At 47.4% G+C, this 19,329-nt stretch overlaps 2 protein-coding genes across 3 annotated transcripts in view; one reads left to right on the top strand and one right to left on the bottom strand.

Annotated features, from left to right (window-relative positions):
* Nucleotides 1–732: 732 nt before the first annotated feature.
* Nucleotides 733–4,980, bottom strand: LOC135902819 (uncharacterized). Of its 2 annotated transcripts, none has more exons than XM_065433086.2 (2): nt 3,446–4,980; nt 733–1,516 (listed from the first exon to the last, which is right to left on the bottom strand). In XM_065433086.2, the coding sequence occupies exons 1-2, from the start codon at nt 4,781–4,783 to the stop codon at nt 896–898; spliced, it is 1,959 nt and encodes a 652-aa protein (XP_065289158.2). In that variant the 5' UTR covers nt 4,784–4,980; the 3' UTR covers nt 733–895. The 2 variants fall into 2 exon arrangements, with proteins under 2 accessions (XP_065289158.2, XP_070379619.1); XM_070523518.1 differs by having other exon boundaries at nt 4,382–4,977.
* Nucleotides 4,981–9,413: 4,433 nt separating this feature from the next.
* LOC139048462 (uncharacterized) overlaps nt 9,414–19,329 on the top strand; it is an 86,461-nt gene continuing 76,545 nt past the window's right edge. The window contains exon 1 of the mRNA XM_070522852.1: nt 9,414–9,429. The gene's annotated coding sequence lies outside the window, so the exon portion shown is untranslated. The remainder of the gene's footprint in view (nt 9,430–19,329) is intronic.

Below are 19,329 nucleotides of genomic sequence, written 5' to 3'. Positions count from 1 at the left end.
CCTCTTGGCCCATCCTTTACACCAAATTGTGGCATTAATCTGGACTCCCGCGCATGCGGGCCTAGCCGGAAACGAGGCGGCTCATGCCAGTGCCCGAGGATTTACTGTCCGGGCTCAGGCATCAGATGTGTCGGACCTCGCCACGGAGGAGGCACCGTTTACAGCGCGGGATCGACTTATTACTTACCACGACATCTGCACCCACTACCGATTAGACCGCTTAACCTTTCCGCCACTCATGGGCAAATCCCCGCGTAGGTGTGAAGTTCTGTGGCGACAGCTGCAGACTCGCACCTTTCCGTCCCCTTACCTCCTCCACCGCATTCATCCCGCCATTTACCTTTCTCCCTCTTGTAAATTCTGTGTCTCTCCCAAAGCAGACTTAAACCACATCATGTGGGGGTGCCCTAAGCACCCCCTTCCCCCTTTCCTCAAGCAGTTAATATCTAATGAGGAGCAGTGGGAGGCTGCCTTGCGCAGCTCCAGGCCCGATCTTCAGGAGGCCATCCTGGAGTGGGCTGAGAGGATAAAGGAGGCCTACTTCAAGTAGTTCCTCCCCCACCCTCTATTCCATTGCCCCCTTCCCTTTAAAGAGGGATAAATAAAGTTTTTCATCATCATCGTAGCCGAGCGGATTATCGCTCGAACTTCACAACTCTAGTCACGCTCTGCTCCCAGCAGACGACGTGCTCGTTGTATGCGTGCCGCGAAGGACGTGACAACAGCAAGATAGCCAGAACAAGAAGAACGCAGGTTTATTGGGAAGTGTTGCTTTTATAGCCGACCGAGTGATAACGGGCCGACCGTAGCGCGCATGTCAGGAACAGGTGCACAGTCATGCACGCATCTGATACATCCTTCCATGTAAACAAACAAAACAGACTCTTGACATTAGTTAAGCAATTTGATTAAATGCCTCGTCATAGCGAAGGCGTTGCGGCGGTCTAGTGTTCCGGGACGATCTTCTCGGAGCTGGGGTCAGCACCGAATCCGGTGTTGGCCTTCCTTCTGTGTTGGCTGAGCACTGTTGCGCCCCAGCAGTCGTTCGGGAGGATTCCGAAGCCTGCGATGTTGATCCGGCCGAAGAATGCATTGCAGGTACCTGAGGGTTGTCGACAGGCGTGCTCGTGTCGGTTGTGTCGTCCCCGTCTTCGCTGCTTGTTTCATCATACGGCTCATCCGTTCGTATGAGGTGTTTGCGGTTGCGCCGCAGAACTTGCCCATCTTCGGTTACCAGCTGGTAGGACCTTGGAGCTTGCGTGCCTCTTACCCTCGCTTTCCGGGACCACGTTCTCGTTCCTCGCAGCCGTACTACGTCCCCTCGAGAAAGCTTCGGCAATGGTTTGCCTTGTGCGTGCTGGCAGTGCTTTTTCACCTCTGTGCAGGGTACTTCATGGAAGTCGGGAAGATTGGCTCGAAGGCGCCTCCCTTGCAACAGTTCACCAGGAGATCGCCCGTCCTCAAGTGGAGCTGAGCGATAAGCCAGTAGTCCTTGCCAGAAGTCGTCCCCGGACTCCTGCGTTTTTTTCAAGATGCGTTTGACAATCTGCACACCTTTTTCTGCCAACCCATTTGACTGCGGGTAATGAGGACTAGAAGTTACATGTGAAAAATCATAGTTTCGTGCAAACATGGCGAAGTCATAACTCGAAAACTGAGGACCATTGTCCGTGCAAACTTCTAACGGGACGCCATATCTTGCGAAGATAGCGCTTAGTGCAGCTATCGTAGTCCTTGAGGTAGTGTCCTGGAGTTGTTGGACCTCTGGAAAGTTCGAGAAGGCATCATAAGCCACAAGATACGAGTCCCCAGCAAAGAAAAATATATCCACTCCAACCCTGTACCACGGGCATCTGGGAACTGACCGCATCAGTAGAGGTTCTTTTGCTTGCGCATAAGCATATTTCTTACAGGTTGAACAGCTCGCATGTAGCGCTACAATTTCACGGTTAAGACCTGGCCAAAAAACAAGGCGACGTGCCCTCTCTTTGCACTTTTGAACCCCAAGATGTCCCGCATGAATTCTGGACAAAATCTTTTTCCGCATACTCTGGGGTACGATTACTTTGGAGCCTTTAAAAAGTACCCCATTCACAACAGATAGTTCTTGCGCAAAAGGCTTGAGTTCACCCTCAATGGGTTGGCTCCTTGACAAACGTTCCACCACTACCTGCAGGTAGCTGTCACGTGCAGTTTCTGTCCTCAATTCGCGCTCTGTCGTTGGCGTCACCATGTACCCTAGGGACTGCACTGCGTGAATTTCCACGTCGTTCATGTTTGTGTCTTGTCTGCTGCAGTCATCAGCTGTGGATCGTGATAACATATCAGCCAGAACTAGGTTCTTTCCCGGAATGTAGCGTAAAACAAAATCATACCTAAACAGACGCAGAAAAAACCTTTGCAGCCGGGGCGGCATGTCATCAATTGCTTTTTCCGCTATCGACACGAGTGGTTTGTGGTCAGTTTCTATGAGTAGCTTTCGCCCGTAGACGAATTGATGGAATTTTTCGCATCCGAAGCAAATGCCAAGGGCCTCCTTTTCAATCTGAGCGTATCTCTGCTCTGCCTGTGTGAGAACGCGTGATGCATATGCTACGGGTCGCCAGTCATCGCTGTGACGTTGCAGCAGAGCTGCTCCTACACCGTCCCGTGAAGCGTCGCACGAAATCTTTGTTTCCTTTTGAGCATCAAAAATAGCAAGCACGGGAGCTGTGGCCAAATCTTGTGTTACTCTCTTCCACTCCCTAGAGTGGTTTTCAGTCCACTGAAAATCTGAGCGAGACTTGATAAGATCTCTCAACAACACTGTTCGTTCAGACAGACGCGGCACAAATTTTCCGAAGTAGTTTAACACTCCCAGCATGCGTTGAACATCGGGCTTGCTTGTTGGTTCCGGCATTTCAATCATGCTTTTAACGAGCTGTGGGTTCGGTGATATACCATTTGAGGTTATTATGTCACCAAGAAACTTGATTTCTGTGACGCCGAACTTGCACTTTTGTGCATTAAAAGTTAAGCCAGCTTTTTCGGCTGCTTTCAGGACAGCTACTAGGCGCTCGTCGTGCTCTCGCCGCGTTGAACCCCACACCAAAATGTCATCCATGTATACTAGTACGCCCGGTAGCCCATCTAGAACTTGAGTCATTGTTTGTTGAAACACTTCTGGTGCCGACGATATTCCAAACGGTAGTCGCAAAAATCGGTATCTTCCAAAAGGCGACGAGAAAGTACATATTTTCGAGGTTTGCTCATCCAAAGCTATCTGGTGGTAGCCAGAGTTAGCATCCAAGCAGCTGAAGTACGTGGCGCCCGCTAACTTAGCTTCCAAGTTTTCACGCTTAGGGAGGGGAAAATGCTGCCTTTTCACCTGCTGATTGATATTCCTAGGATCCAAACAAACTCGTAGACTGCCATCTTTTTTCTTCACAAGTACCAGGGGGCTTACCCAGTCAGTAGGCTCCTGTTCTTTCACGATGATTTCAGCCCGCGCCATTCTTTCGAGTTCATCTTTGAGAGGCTCCTCCAGGGCCAAAGGAACACGACGAGCTGGCTGGACAACCGGTACTGCTCCAGGTTTCAGGACCATGTGATAGGACTGCTTCAGGCAACCAAGTCCCTCGAAGACATGTCTGAAATCCTTCAGAGGACCATATACAGAAGCCACGTTCACAGCATCCACAGTACGGTGAACCAGTCCCAAGGACTCACTGGCTTCTAGTCCCAGTATGGGCTGGCGACCATTTTTTACAATGAAGAATTTCACCGGAGTGTGTGCATTTCCAACATGCACAATTTTCGACACTGTCCCAAAGCACGTTATGACACCGCCGTTATACGCCCGCAGCACTGTGCTTGTCGGCTGTAGTTCATTTGATGGTAGTTTCCGATAGACCGAAAATGGCAAAAGGCTGGCTTGTGATCCCGTGTCTATCTTGAAGGAAATTCCCTGACCATTAACTTGAGCATTTACCGTCCACTCATTGGTTTTTCCACCTTTACTGCAGACATCTAGGACATCAAAATCGCTCTCTTGAAGTTTGTTGACTTCACTCACTTCTGTCGACTTCCTACAGCACATAGAAAAGTGATTGACACCTTGGCACACATAGCATTTTTTTCCAAATGCTGGGCACTGCTTCGGCCTGTGCTTGCGGTTACAACGCCTGCACTGCAACTGTTCCCCGCCAAGCTTACTCTCGTTTGTGCGCCTCGAAATGGCATCGACGCAGCCGTCTGCTTTGCGCCACACCTCATTTTGTTGTGCGACTGATTCTGCAATTTTGCACATATTTTCCGCTTTCAATAACGTCAGCTCTTTCTCCCGAAGCATCTTCTCCCGTAGCTTAGCGTTGTTGGTACCAAAGACAATTTGGTCTCTTACCAGTGAGTCATGCGATGCTCCAAAGTTGCACTGCGAGGCTTGTTTCTTTAAGTCACGTAAAAATTTTTCGAACGGTTCTCCTTCCGCTTGGGTCCTCGTGCGAAACAGGTACCTTTCATGCACTTCGTTGGTCACCTCTGAGCAGTAGGCGTCGAACTTTTGCATTAAGGTCTTGTAGCCATCCTTGCTCTCGTTCGGTTCGAACTTGAAATTGTTGAATACATCGAGCGCCTCGTCACCCGCGATGCTCAGCAGAAGTGCAGCTTTCGAAGCCTCACTTTTCGGCTGGTCCTTCACTTCCGTTGCTTGCAGGAAGAGCTCAAATTTTTGCTTGAAACGCTTCCACGATGCCGAGACGTTCCCCGCCAGACGCAGGGGCTCCGGTGCCTGCAGCCGTTCCATGCTTCGTCTTCCACGGCTGCCGAAGCTAGACCGTCGTAGCCACTTCTGACACCATGTATGCGTGCCGCGAAGGACGTGACAACAGCAAGATAGCCAGAACAAGAAGAACGCAGGTTTATTGGGAAGTGTTGCTTTTATAGCCGACCGAGTGATAACGGGCCGACCGTAGCGCGCATGTCAGGAACAGGTGCACAGTCATGCACGCATCTGATACACTCGTAATCAAAATGATGGACAAGAGCATGCCGTCATTTTGACCACACCAAAAACAACAACAACCTCCCCGGAACTTTGTCGTCCGGGGAGTTTACTGTTTGCCAATTGGCACCTCTCTCCCTGCCTTGTCACAAATTTAACATACTGTCGTTTTGTGGCAATGCAGCAGCTGGACAGAACGGGAAACGAACAAATATCTCCGATCGCACCCCTGGTGGCAACGAACGCAAATTACGTTAATCGGCCCGCGCGCCGGTGTGCAGCGAGCGAGCACACAGACCAGTGAGATAGGATGGACGCGCATGCGCACTGTGATACTCTCAACAACAGGCACCTAGCCGCCAGATGGCGCGCGCATGCACACGGCCACGGGCTCGCACGGTCTCCAAATTTAGGAACGCGACTGTACATGGTGGCAACGACCATCCGGTCGCCAGTCTTTACACCACACACGTCGGCACAAGACGCCGCGCTTTCTAGTTGATGCTTGATGGACGAAAGGCGGGGCCGTCGGTGGCGACTGCGTCGTTCCTCACGTTATGGCAACTCCGCGCGCTTGCTAGTCGACTCGACGGTCGAACGTGGCGCCTATGTACCCCTACACTTGCATGAAGAGGTCGGTCCATGTCTCGTAGAGAAACGTCCACCGCGTGCAGATTCGACCTGACGTTCAGAGGAGCCACCGAGAAGGTATATTAGAGCGAAAGCTCTTCTACGCTATCTCTAGCAAGGTCGTTAATCGCGTCGCGGTTATCTTGAGCGGCCAGAAAGTAAACGTGGCAGTTGTGACGCAATGCCACACGATCCGCAGTGAAGAGGTGTTGCAGCTGCGCTCGCTAGGAGCGTCGCCGAGGCGGCACCACGTAACTTGGCAATCGCTCTAACCGCTGCGTTGCCGCCGCTTGGTTGGCTTGGTCGCTTAGACTCGCCATGGATGGCGCGCCGGTTGAGCCGTCAGTGCGTGCGCTTCTGCGCAAGCTACATCTGAACTCAGTCATCTAGTCGATATAGCTAGAAGGCAAGCTGCGAAATATCAAGCAACAGCAAAGTTACCAGCTGAAAAACCCGAGCAAAGGGAGGCCACATTAGCAGGTTATAGATGAGCTTACCAAGTGCCGAAGCGTGCCAAGATCGCAGCTACTGCAGCTGCCAGCCACACGAACAACAAAGGAGAACACGAAGCCGTAGATGCAAGTAAGGCCAGCCACAACGAACGTTTGACAAACCACACCCGTCGGCTTCCGGCAAGCTCGACTGCGACGGCCAGGTTTCACCACGACTTCACGGGTAACCGCTTCGGCAGAGTGTGTTCTGTTTCTGAAAGTCTGTCGCTTAATTTTAATGAAACATCTGTGCATAGTCTTTGTAAAACCAAGCCAAACAGACCTCTCGCTCGCGATAACTAGGTTTACGATATTTAAACATCAGCCAAATTTAACAGTTTTACGAATCTAGGCGCACAAGCTTTGGTGACGGTGCGAGCGTGGTGGTTATCTTGCCGCCCGAATTCGTCCAGCAGATCGCGGTCTAAATTCTCTCGGACGTAGTAGAACGTGCGATATCCGTTGGCGTTTTTGAAGCATAGCCGATGCAGCTGAATCGAGCTGACGTACCGCTGGGTCTGCGGCGCGATGTAAACGCTTGCGCGCCGCGTCGCAGGCCGCGCGATGCCTGCGGTCGCCTTTCCGCCGCTGCTCTCAGAGTCGGTCCTCGTAAATACCACCACGCAGTGTTCTTCCGATATTTTCTGGCGTTTCGTCACCCAGCGTCACTCGGCGTAAAGAGACATCTGAGCAGGTCACGCCCTTGCCGCCGGAAGCGGCTCGATGAGCACCGACCAATCAGCGCTGGTCCGTGTGCCGCTCGCGTGGCTGGACGCTCTGTGTAGGCGTTCACGCGACGACGCCGAGAGACGCAACGCCAGAACACACCGCCAATAAAGCTTGATATGGGGCGCCCTTTTAGAGCGCAGCTTTTTGGCGTCCGTTCCTGGGTTTCACGTCGTCGTCGGCGTTGTCGTCGGCCTCGTAACCAACTCCGCCCCCCTTTCATCCCCCCAGCGCTAGCAGCGACCGACTGATAACGCTGGATGCCGCTGACGCCGCTAGAGAGTCAAGATAACGTGACTTGCATAGAACACCGTCGCCGCCATGCAGGAAGAGGAGGAAAGGGTCCCCCCCCCCCTGTTCTTGTGTGGCGGATAGGGTGCTCTTCAGTTGCCGACGCACCGGTTATTTCACGTAGGCCCCGGCACGTCGACGAATACGTGACCACCTTCCCACGGCTAGACCTGGTTCTTAGCGCTGCGGAAGCGAGGGTATCATATTGTTCGTGTCGGCATCGGTGGCGTTGTCCCTGAAACCAACTCCGCAGCTGGGGTTGACTCACTATCGGCGTCAGCGGCATCAGTGAGTCGCTGCTATCTCTTCCCTCCTCCCTTTATCGTGTTGTCCGCTTGCTGCGCGCGCTTCTGCCCCCATCGTTTGCCGCTTGGTGTACACGCCGCCCCCCTCCCCCCTCTTCCTGTGAGTCTCCGGTTGTCAAAGCGCCGGCTCGAACTTAATTCCTTTCTTCGCTCCTCCTCCAATGCAACCCCTGTGCGGTGGTACCAAGTCGAACATATATCAGTCTATTTCTCCGACCACAAAGCTTCCTTCATGACTGTCAAGAACTGTTAGTGGAGTCTTTGTTAAAGGAATACGTGTGAAAAATAAACAAAAAATTCTGTGATAGCGCATACATGTGTTGCTCGATTCTTTTGCCTCAATCTACCGAAAAGGTGAAACAGCTTATTTGCTGCGCTCAAATTTCGCATTAGGAAGTAACGTAATCGTCGGTAATTTTTTCGCTGTTCTTCGGGCGTACGAACCACTCGTGGCCGTTCCGTAGGACGCTGGAATGATGGGCGCCAACGTGGCCATCTGTGGGAGGAGGCGACGATGCCGAACGCGCGAGCAGTGGCACGAGCCCGTTCGGGCGCTTGCCCCGATGGGCGCCGCGGCGCACTGTGAAAAATATATAAAGCTTAAAAAGCTTCTTTCGTCATTTCTTCACTTGATGACGCTAGCTTCTTTACAAAAACTCCACTTGAAGCGGCGCGAAAACGGAAACATACGAACAATAATACGGCAGCGTATGTGTGTGTGTGTCGTCTGGTTGTGTGGCTGGAATATGCCGCGTTCCGTCGCCAGGGTGGCGTGCAACGCACTCTGTTCGACGCGCTGCCTATCCAGCGCTGGTTCCCCATAGGAAGCTCTGTTCCCCATTGCTGTGCAAGTGGCGTTGCTGTTGCTGCGGCAATGGCGGCCATCTTACGTGGGGCGCTGGCATGCACTCCGTGACAAACTATGTGGACACTGCATGTGCATTTCTGCCTACGCTGTGAGTTTCCCTATGAGTGAAAGCGTGTGAGAGTGAGCCGGCTAACGCGGTTCAATTTCGGCGGCCTGGATGCGGGCCGCCTCCAGTGGTGCGCGACACCTGGGGGTGAGGCGAGGGAGAGTCGGCTTTCTTCTCCGGCTCCTGCTAGGACGCCTAGATGTCCTCCCCTGCCGCCATTCCGTTAAAAGTAGAAACAACTGCGGCGTCTACTAGGGCGTTGGCCGTGCGAATCGCGGACGCCATCGTAGACGCCTTTGGTGGGCGCCGTAGCGACGCGTTGCCGGCGCTTGTGTGTCTTGAAAGCGTCTGCTACGTGGCTAAAGTACGCACCCGCGTGGGCCTCATCTTCAAAGCAATCTGCGATGTTTGCAGAGTACGTGTAGTGCCTGTGGCTTCGTATGCGCTGTGCATTCGACGTTTCGTACGACGTGAAGTGACAGATGCACGTGCTTCCCCTTGCAAGCGGAACTGTTTCAAGACATTGCTCACTTCCCTGTGTTACTAAAATGAAAGACTTCGCCCAGCAGATTGGTTCTATCGAACTCTCCATTACACGCTGAATATGTTTGCTACTGCGTGACAGCCTGTTGATTTAGGGACTTCCCATTTTTGTTTATACCAACCTACTAATTTCCTAATCAGAAGTTGAATGGAACAAGCCTTATTGCTCTGTTATCTTTTTATATAGGAGAAGGCATTATCAGATTCTATATGTTAGCAAAACAAACGCAGCCATATCCGAAACACGCCCTCCTAGCTCCTTAGTAGAGGTTCTGGTCAAGTCATATTATCATTTCCCATAGGCAATGCGATACATTTACAGGCATTGGTCTCAATACAAGTTCTCAACTTTCCACGATGTAGCCACAAAAGGAGAAAAGTTCGAGAGAGCTTGGAAACGTCGAATTGTTTTCCAATGTGGCGCGAGGGTGTATTGGTGTTGAAATCGAGCCAAACTCTAGTGGCACTTGTTAAACAAGATACTTGATATCTAATTCGCAACGATCTTTGTTTCTTCGGCTTTTCAGGTGAGCTCGACGACTCAGACAGTAAGTAAACGCTTTCATTTTCTGTTTTGCATGGAAGGTCACTATTTGTTTGCCTGAGTCCATTGCCAGTAAAGAATATCAGATGAGGAGTAGGTTGCCGTTAACGATTGCGCAGGGCTCTCTTCTTTGGATTATTATTTGTCGCTATCTTTGTAGACTCCTATATACACCTACATGTGTGTATATATAATAGGCCCGCACACAGGCACACTGGCAAAAACATGCGTTTATACGTGTAGGAGTGTGTGTGTATTTTTGTGGCGGGCGACAGAAAGAGAGAGCTGGAATATACACAGGAAGAAACTGGCAAAGAAAGTGAAGCTAAAAGTGCAATTTAAGGAAAGCGATATTCTCCTCACTTTATTTAACGTCATCGATTGGACGCGGGTTGGAACGGAGGCGGCGCCAAAGCGGTTCTTACTAGACGGCAGCCCGATTCGAAACCGCGTTGCCCCAGGAATGCTTGCTTGACGGTAGGAATAAATTCTCAGTTTTCACGTGCGCCAACTCGCTGGGGATCTCAGAAGCCACACCCGGACTTTGCGGGGATAGGCATTCAGTGTAACATGGCTTAATTTTCGTATCAAAATAATCTCGTTCGCAAATTGGACAGTCTTGTTACCGAAACTCAGCCTCTTGCTTTTATTTCTTCTAATATTCCAGTCAAACTCATTGTGGATTCACATGAGTAACTATACAGGTGATGTCATTGGCCTGAAAGCCCGGCCTACTTCGTCGTCTCACTCGGAACCCAGCGCCCAAATGCTTAGAGAAGAAACTAGAGCATGTGATCAATTTGCAGACATCCCCACCTCAAAGCCCCGCTTCATGCAGTTGCCAAGGGCTACTAGCGACCTTTTATATGGTGTAACCTAGATATATCAGATCACATCTTCAGGCGATTTGCGGATGTGAAACTCACGTATGTTCATCTCGCTTCCGGCACTTGCTTCATATACGGGGCATAGGTCGGCACACTCATTCGTGAGTTCGCTCAATCACACTAATTCCCACTCATTCCAAAGGCGTGAGTTCAAGTGAGCCCCAGTGAGTGTGCGTGTAGGTGAGTGGGAGCGAGTGCCAGTGAGCTCCTAAAGGCTATTTGTTAAAACAAAATATGTCTTATTCAAGGACTTATTGTTGTCCTAACATTAAAAAAAATGGCTGTGGCTTAGGTAAGGTTAAGCCCAGGATGCGAAGCATACTAGCCTTTATTTTAGTTGTTGAACCTCTGTTTAACCTGGTGAACTGCTGTTGCTTGGCTATATTTGGTTCGGCTAGACGAAGAAACAACTCATGCATTACTGCTTCGCCTTCAAGAGTGGAACGCGACAGCGTTCCCGTCGACCCACCAAGGGGTGTAAGACAATGGGCTACAGGGCAGCGACTACGCGCCCCGCATTGGACGCGGTGAGCGTCGAGCAAAGCAGCGTTCGGCGCGGCAACGAAATGTGCGCCCGAGCAAGAGACGCACGCCTTAGAAACAGCTCGTTTCTAAGGCCACACCGCATTCACTAGAGGCGCTTTTGTACCGCTTTGAAGCATCGTACTCGTGGCTCAGTGGTAGCGTCTCCGTCCCACACTCCGGAGACCCTGGTTCGATTCCCACCCAGCCCGTCTTGCAAGAGTTGAGCCAAAGCCACTTCTCCTCTGTCGTGACGTCACGGTGTCACGTGGTTTCAAGGCGACACCGCCGCGCCTGAGGAGCTGGGTTGAGCTCTCGTAATATGCTTCGCATAAAATTAAGGTTGAAGAAGGCAAAACTCCGTCAAGTTCGCGGCTTGTGCGTTGCCGTTCACATTACCAGGAAATACACTTGTATTGGTTTTGTGAATTTGCCATCATTTCCAGGTGCTAGAAATCACGACTCAACTAGATATTTCTGATGCCTTTGAGTGCCCGAAGCATTAGTTTATATGAATAAGTGATAGAATTATCGGTTCAGTTTGGAGGAAGTTGAACGGCTTCCAATGAATGCACATTTCAGAAGCGCGTGCGTGCGAAGACTGAAATAGTATTTAAGCAAAACTTACTCATAATATACGGATACAAACCAGCCATGTCTCTACAAGAAAATTTCTCCCGTTGAAAACTCAATCTTTCAAAAAAATATTATAATGGAGTGCGTATTTAGATGTCATGCCCGGTTCTCTTTTCTGAGCAGTTGTCTTTCACTCTCCATGTACATCAGTGTTATTGCGATGAATTTGAGTGCTCGTGAAACTAACCCCATTGTTACGGCGCGTCTTTGTTCGTCGCTCACGAAGTTCATCACCGCGTAGCGGTGATGAAGGAATGCGTGGAATAGAACACTTCCTGTTCTCTAAAATGTACAACGTGTGACTTCTCGATTGTGCTGTAAGCGTACTCTAGCTCGGGTAAATAATCGCCATGGCTCGTGCAATAACTGAACAACTAAACAAAAGAGGCAGAAATAACCTAACAAAAAACAAAATATGGAACAGACATATGCATGGCTGTTAGTTCAATGGCAAACCGCTTCACAAACTCTTATTAGTGTCCACGCTTGCTAAAGACATGATCAATATATCAGAACGCTCAGATAATCACTTAAATAAATGCTTCTATCTTGAATTGGATACCGTGTCCTTGCATAGATTGGCAAGAGTGATTAAAAAATGGCCCTTAAAAATATTTTACAATTTTCCATAGAAATTACGCATGATTCAGCGTACTTCTGAAATATAATAGTAATTTCCGTTGTATTTGCCAACACTACGATTATGATTAAGAGGCTCCGTGCTGTGGCGCACACCGGATTAACATTAAACACCGGGGGTTCAGGCATTCCGGCCCCTTCGAAATGCGGCCGCCGCTGCCAGCGCTCGAACCGGCATGTTCGAGCCTAGCAATGCTACTTTTCACAGATAATGGCGCTTCGCAAAACCACAAGAACAGTCTGAAATGATAGGACAAACACCAAAGCCAATAGCCAGTGAATTTTGTTACCTGCAGTTTAACGTGTCTACCAAATTTGTGCAGTGCCCCATATTTGGTATACTTCGCCTCAATACAGCTTTTATTTATTTATATTTTTATATATACATACTGCAGCGCAATTTGCGCTATAGCAGGAGTGGGTTAAGAAAAGGTACGGAAAATACATTGGAGTATAGAGTGGTAGACAGAAGTGAACACTTTTAAAGAGCACAGATGAAAGGAAAATAGAGAAATAAACACTAGTGAACACTTTTACAAAAAAAAAAAAACTGGCTGTGGCTTAGCTAAGGTTAAGCCCAGGATGCGAAGCATACTAGCCTTTATTTCAACGCGACAGCGTTAAGGAGCTCGTGTCGCAGAAAAGCCGGTGTAGTCGGCGTCGACTCAGGCGTGCGGCGCTTGCTCAGGCGCACATTTCGTTGTCGCGCCGAACGCTGCGTTGCTCGACGCTCACCGCGTCCTTTGCGGGGCGCGTAGTCGCTGCGCCGTAGCAAAGCCACCTAGAAACAGTCTCTGTAGCACGCCGCAACCTTCGCTTCTCATTCCAACGAGCAGCTCTGTCTCCAGGAGGCATCTCACCTCGTGAGTGTCTAGCAGAGGCAAGCGCAGCTGCTTATATACCGCCGCGACGCCGCGAGCGACGGCGCGAGTTGGGGCCCCGTTTCTCCTCTGTCGTGACGTCACGGTGTCACGTGGTATTGAAGGCGACACCGCCGCGCCTTAGGAGCTGGGTTGAGCTCTAGTAATATGCTTCGCATAAAAGAGGACTGATGAAAGAACATAAAAGAAAAATACACAAGAAGTTATACAAATGCTGCCTGACATGGGTGAGCACGATTATGCATCTGGGATGGCGGTAGCGAAAATTTGGGAAGAACATGAGCGAATGGACTCAGGTAATGAACTCCAGTCTTCGATTGAGCGGGGAAAAAAGCTGAATTTGAACATGCTAGTACGTGCGTAGCAGGGTATCAAGTTTAGGCCATGATGTCTTCTCGTTGAGGATCCCGGCGCGAAGTTAATGTAATTATCATTTGAGAGCCTAACTAAAGGATTGACAATGCAATGCAAGAATTTTAATGATTCGACATGGTGACGAGAAGATAGCGTGTTTAGGTTCAAGGAAGAAAATGTTGAAGAGGGCGAAAAGTCGCGATCGTAACGATGACATATAAATCGTACAGCTTTTTGCTGTATAGCTTCGAGTTTATTAATCTCTAACTGCTTATGCGGGCTCCAAACTACAGATGCATAATCAAGAACAGGGTGGATTAGACATTTATACATTAGTAACTTTGTGTCTTTAGGAGATCGGGTTAGCGTTCGCCTCAAGTAACCTAATTTTTTTAGTGCTTCACTGCATACGTAATCAACGTGGTTGGACCATGAGATGTTATGCGTAAAAATAACACCAACATGCGTACACTCAGGAACCTTATCTACAGCAAGGCCATTGAACGAGTAACTGAAAAGGGAGGGAAGATTTCTTGCAGAAAGACATCAGAACGGTTTTGTTGAAATTAATGTTCTTTTGCCAAGTGTTACAGCAATCGCAACATCTAGAAAACAACTCTTGAAGGCCATAATGATCATTAGAAGATTTAATCACTTGATATAGAATGCAGTCATCAGCATAGAGACGAATGTTGGAAGAGCAGTGAAGTGGCAAATCGTTTATGTATAATAAAAGAAAGAAGCGGCCCAAGGATGGAGCCTTGGGGCACACCTGATGGCTAATCAACAGTAGCGGAGTCAGTCGAACTGTAAGAGACGAACTGGGAGCAAAATGAGAGAAAGCTTAAAATGCAGTTAATTAAATTAGGAATATTCAGTACAGCATTACGCTTAGCAATAAGCTTAGAATGTAAAACGGTGTCAAATGCCTTCGAGAAATCTATTAAAATGGCATCAACCGGGTTGCCTACATCAAGGTTAAATGAAATGTCATGCGTGAAATAAACTGGCTGCATTAACGTGCTAAAACCGCGCCTAAACCCATGTTGCATGTTAGACAGTAAATTATTTGATTCCAGAAAGAGCGTGATGTGCTTATGAATGATTTGCTCCAACATTTTGCATGAATATGACGTCAGGGAAATTGGTCTGTAGTTCGACAAACACTGCTTATCTCCAGAATAAAGACCCGACGCGGTTGCTCAGTGGCTATGGTGTTAGGCTGCTGAGCACGAGGTCGCGGGATCAAATCCCGGCCACGGCGGCCGCATTTCGATGGGGGCGAAATGCGAAAACACCCGTGTACTTAGGTGCACGTTAAAGAACCCCAGGTCGTCGAAATTTCCGGAGTCCTACACTACGGCGTGCCTCATAATCAGAAATTGGTTTTGGCACATAAAATCGCATATTTTTTTTTTTAGATTTATAAAGAGGGAGCACTTTGGCTAACTTCCATGAAGAAGGTACAGTAGAGGATGATAAGAACTTTCTGAATACGACTGACAGATATTTTGATGACCACAACGAATAACGAACAAGGAACGCGTTCTGTATCCCGTCCGGACCGGTGCATTTCTTAGCATCCAGGTTTAATATAAGGTTGAGGATGCCTTCACAGTTTATCTCAACGTCACTGAATGCTTCAGAAGAAACTATATTGGTAAGTGTCGGGATAAAGTTGTTATCGGAAACAAACATGGATTGGAAATACTTGTTGAAAGCATCGAATAACACCGCCGTGTCGTTGATGACGTCAATATCTATTCTGAAAGAAGTGGATGAAGCATCGCGAGGTAAAATAGAAGACCGAAATTTTCGTGCGTTAGTTCTTAACAAATTGCGCAGGCGAACGAGAAAAAAGAAATCCTTGGCATTTTGCAACGTAAAGATTGAGTTCATTATTTGCCTTAACATATCTATCCAACGCCATGGGATCAGCGCCTCTTCAGTAATGCCTTAACCTTCACCTTGGTGGCAAAGTGAAAAAAAAAATCTGCAAAATCTTCCAATTCACTGAGTTTCTTCGGAGCTGACAAATATACTTACCATGGAGACATATCTCCTCAGCCTAAACACCTCGAGTTCCCGCTTCCTATCGTCACTTTACACTCGCCCTCAAGTATTTGGCGGCAAAAAGAAAAGACAATAGGCACATATTAGCAAGAAAATACCGCTTCAATCTAACGTTTCTAACAATTTTTATTGATACGCAGTTTCTAAACAGCTTTCTAAACAACTCACATTTCTGAACGCTCGTTCAACCGCTGCCTGTGCAACCATTATTTTTTGTCATAGTTGTGACAGAAACCCATGGACGGGGGAGAAAGAAGCCAAATATTTCTGACCACAGCTTAGTCTGGAGGCTCTTAAAAATGAAATATGACACTGTTGATTTAACTACTAGAATGAAAACTAAGTCTACGATTCTAGCATGAAAAATACAGCAGGCCGAAGAATTGAAACTTCTGGAAATAAAAAAGAGGCAAACTATTCGAACAAGAAATGGCTTGTACACTAAAATGAAGTAAACGGTGCTCGACAGCATCCTTCCCGTTTCTGGAATCGCGAAAAATATTTCAAATGTTCCATAAATGATGTGTTCAGGAATGCAGCTTTCGTGCAATGTAATATGCGTAGAGGAAATTATTGCGTATCGCTCTAGCTTTAAGGTTTTTTTCTCGCCTACACACATCTTTGCTTAACATCATCTATCATTTCCCAGTATTTTCTAAAATATTACTCACGTCCTTTTGTTTGAAACGCCTCGCGCTTGTATTTTACGAAATTGAAGCTTGTGAATATTAAACATGGAATATATTAGTTACCACACTCGTACACAGCTCATATATTCCCCCTGTAGAGGAAACGAATACTCCAACTGTCATGTCTTGGGCTCCAGAAAATACGTGCCATGAGCTCGTCTCGCTGAAATGATACTTTCCTTTTTGGAACCATATGGTTGAGTCGAGCTTCGTTTTTGCGGAAGGTAAGTATTCGCTTTAAAGCAACACAAAGGCTTTTTAAGTGATTACATTAGCAACGAATCGGTGAGTAATAGAATAGGCTTGTTTAAAAGCATGCTACATACAATGATTTCTTGTTTTGGTTTCCTGTAATACTTAATTAAACCTAAAACAATTTGATAACATTACGAGTCTTCGCACAGGCAAAGCAGCGCAGAATCATTTGTCAGTATAATTTGTACATAATTTCAGAAGAATGCCATCAGAGTTGCATCAGAAAGCCAGGGTCAATAAATCTCCAAGAAATCGCTGCATTCGCGTGTCTACGTCAATGTGTATATTTGCCCGGATCCAGAAACGCATTGTTTCTTGTGTATATATATATATATATATATATATAAACCTTGATGACGCGGCGGATTCTGTATTGCACGACTGTTTAGAAGACAGGTAGATCAGATAACATATGGGTTCTCGTCCTTTAGGCTTCCAAAAAGAAGACTTGTCACTTGCGTGGTGCGTTGTTGTGTTGTGCTTTACTCCTCTGAAGGCGAAATGAGTGTCGGGAGCGTAAACATTTACCATGATGATCTCTGACGCAAAATGCGTGTTTCCTTGACAAATGAAGTGACGTTCCCCGGAAGTACGATTGTAGTTTACATAATTAGGAAATCTTGATCGTTACCTTTTAGTTGACAGAACCTGTCCACGAAAACCAGCCTAATGACCCACCTGCGCAAGCATCATATACTTAGCTGACCTAGCAATTTAATTAATTAACAGAGTTTCTTCATGGTTACGTATTAACTAGTTGTATTGCATTGTCACTGTCATCACTGTATTTGGGCTGCTCGCTCTGTTTAGGTAATATATAGATGCTTTCAATGAATTGGTTCTTGAACAATAATCAAAATTATAGTAAATCATTTTCTTTTCAGAGGCTCAGAACCCGCGAAAAAAATAGCGTTTTTGTAGCTCAAACACCTAAAACGATCCTTTAAAGTTGCTCGAGTCACTGTACTACTGAATATTTATCTCCCCATGCAGAGATCATTTGCAAGACAATAACTGCTTTGCAAAAAGCAATTATTTCGCCTAACAAAATAATTTTAGATGAAATGAATTTTTTACAATAAATAAACGAAATAAATAAAATCGTTCCACCAATTGCCTCTATAGTTACATTGATTACGGCATAAGTATACATGAAGAACATAAAGTGATCATTGTAACAGTCCATATCCGTGTTTCTGCATTTCAAAATGACCGCGCTAAGTGAAGTAACTGTCGTAGAATTATTTTTCTTTGATTGATTACGCAGCTGCGCCGCGAAATGCGCCTCGCAGAGCGACCGTTATGTGACATAGCAGCGGCATCAAATGAAGCTTGGTTATGCGGCGCGGTAAAGCGGTCCGTGTCACCCTTCATGTTGAAGTTACTACCTATCCGATGGTGAGGTACACATATCTCCACTCAGGGAAGACGGCAATGCAGTGGCAGTTCATTTTACGCCAAGCTCTTTGGCTACGGATGGGTTTGACAAAGAGAGGCCGTGTCGTGGTGTCGCGTTGTCTAAGAAAGGAAACTGAAGAAAACAATCCATGCGAGTTATTTTTTGTCTACGTTCCAATTTCAAAATCTAAAAACATCGATATTGACTTTTATGTCGATTCCTCTAAACTTCATTATATAGACATGCTCCATAAGATCGGTGTGAACCTAGTTGAAATATTCGCATGACTGTTCGGTAAATAGATTGATTTGCTTTTTTTGAAAGTCAGGGGCACCGGAGCCCGTGTGAGTGAATAAACTTTACTTCGTAGACCAAGTTGTTGATGCCGAAGGTGAGCGGCCACCGTAATACCGATAGCCATGGCCCTGTGCTGATAGCTTGTCCCAGTTCATCAGCCGTATTTGGTTCACTGGTTTAGGGCTGGTCAACTGTGACTCCCACTGATTGGGTTGGCTGCTTTGAATGAACAGTGTCCACGGGTTATTTTCACATTCCCAGACCATGTGGTAAAGGGTTTCTGGTGTATTGCAGAATTGGCAGTCCTTTGGTGATGTTGAGGGGTAGACTGCTTATAGTAGAGTTCCGAGGATGTATTTGTGCAGCTCAAGTCGGCATAAGATGACGGCTTCTCTGTTAAGCTCCATGTGTGGTCGCAGATATTCCCTCCCTGGGACCAGGCGAATAATAAGTACTTATGCAATTAGAATAGCTGCTGGACACTTTAGTGTTTAGTTTAAGCGTTCCAAGTGAGAAAATTGCATTGCAATGCTTCTTTCTGCGCTTGTCGTACCTTCGTGGCAGCATTATGGATTGCTTTCCGGTGAACACCCTTGTGCCGTAGCTCTTGGCTGCAATTGCATAGAAACTGACCTACGAGCTTCAGCAACCCGATGGAAAGTACATACAAGTATAAAGCTTCCATGTGTCTCTAATGGAGCATGAAACCCGACTCAATCAGGGGTGCATAGAGTTCTTTACAAGACAGGCGAAGTTTCACTCGACATGTGAGAGCTACCAAGAACGTCTGCTAAGAGTGTTTTCATATACACTATCTGGCACTATGAATTGTGAATAAAAATGCACTACCTAAGTTGGTAAACAAATACTGTTGCTGGGTTAAGCTGGAACCTTCGTAAGTAAAATACGAACCAAAATACCTGTGCTTGATTGGTCGGCCTTCGGACGTAGAAAGACAAGTGTCGTGGCCTTAAAAAATTGTAGATAAAACATTTTTGGGCATCTTATTCTTTGGCAGACAATTTCAATTTTGCTTAGCATGCACGTTTTTCTAGAAGGCGATCGTATCCTTGCTTTTACGGCGTACAGAATAGGCATTGCCTTCTGAATACTTTTGCAGATAAGCCATTTGGCATCATGCTGAGAAGGAGCCAGCCTCAATGTACTCCCCTCGACAAATGAACTGATATTTGCTAAATTCTACCAGGCTTCGGGCACGGTTCTACCTGCATGAATATTTCGAACATCCTAAAAGATATACTAAAACCACTG

Source organism: Dermacentor albipictus, chromosome 8 (assembly GCF_038994185.2).
Source record: "Dermacentor albipictus isolate Rhodes 1998 colony chromosome 8, USDA_Dalb.pri_finalv2, whole genome shotgun sequence".
In the NCBI taxonomy this organism is placed as follows: Eukaryota; Metazoa; Arthropoda; class Arachnida; order Ixodida; family Ixodidae; genus Dermacentor; species Dermacentor albipictus.
The sequence above is the reverse complement of the archived record's forward strand: the minus strand, read 5'-3'. Positions and strand labels throughout refer to the sequence as shown.

What these genes read in the sequence shown, in the direction of transcription:
- LOC135902819 (XM_065433086.2), bottom strand. Translation starts at nt 4,783, where the DNA reads ATGGAACGGCTGCAGGCACCGGAGCCCCTGCGTCTGGCGGGGAACGTC. An exon ending in AACAGGAGCCTACTGACTGG is followed by an intron (nt 1,517 to 3,445) that starts GTAAGCCCCCTG and finishes AAAAAAACGCAG; the next exon opens with GAGTCCGGGGACGACTTCTG.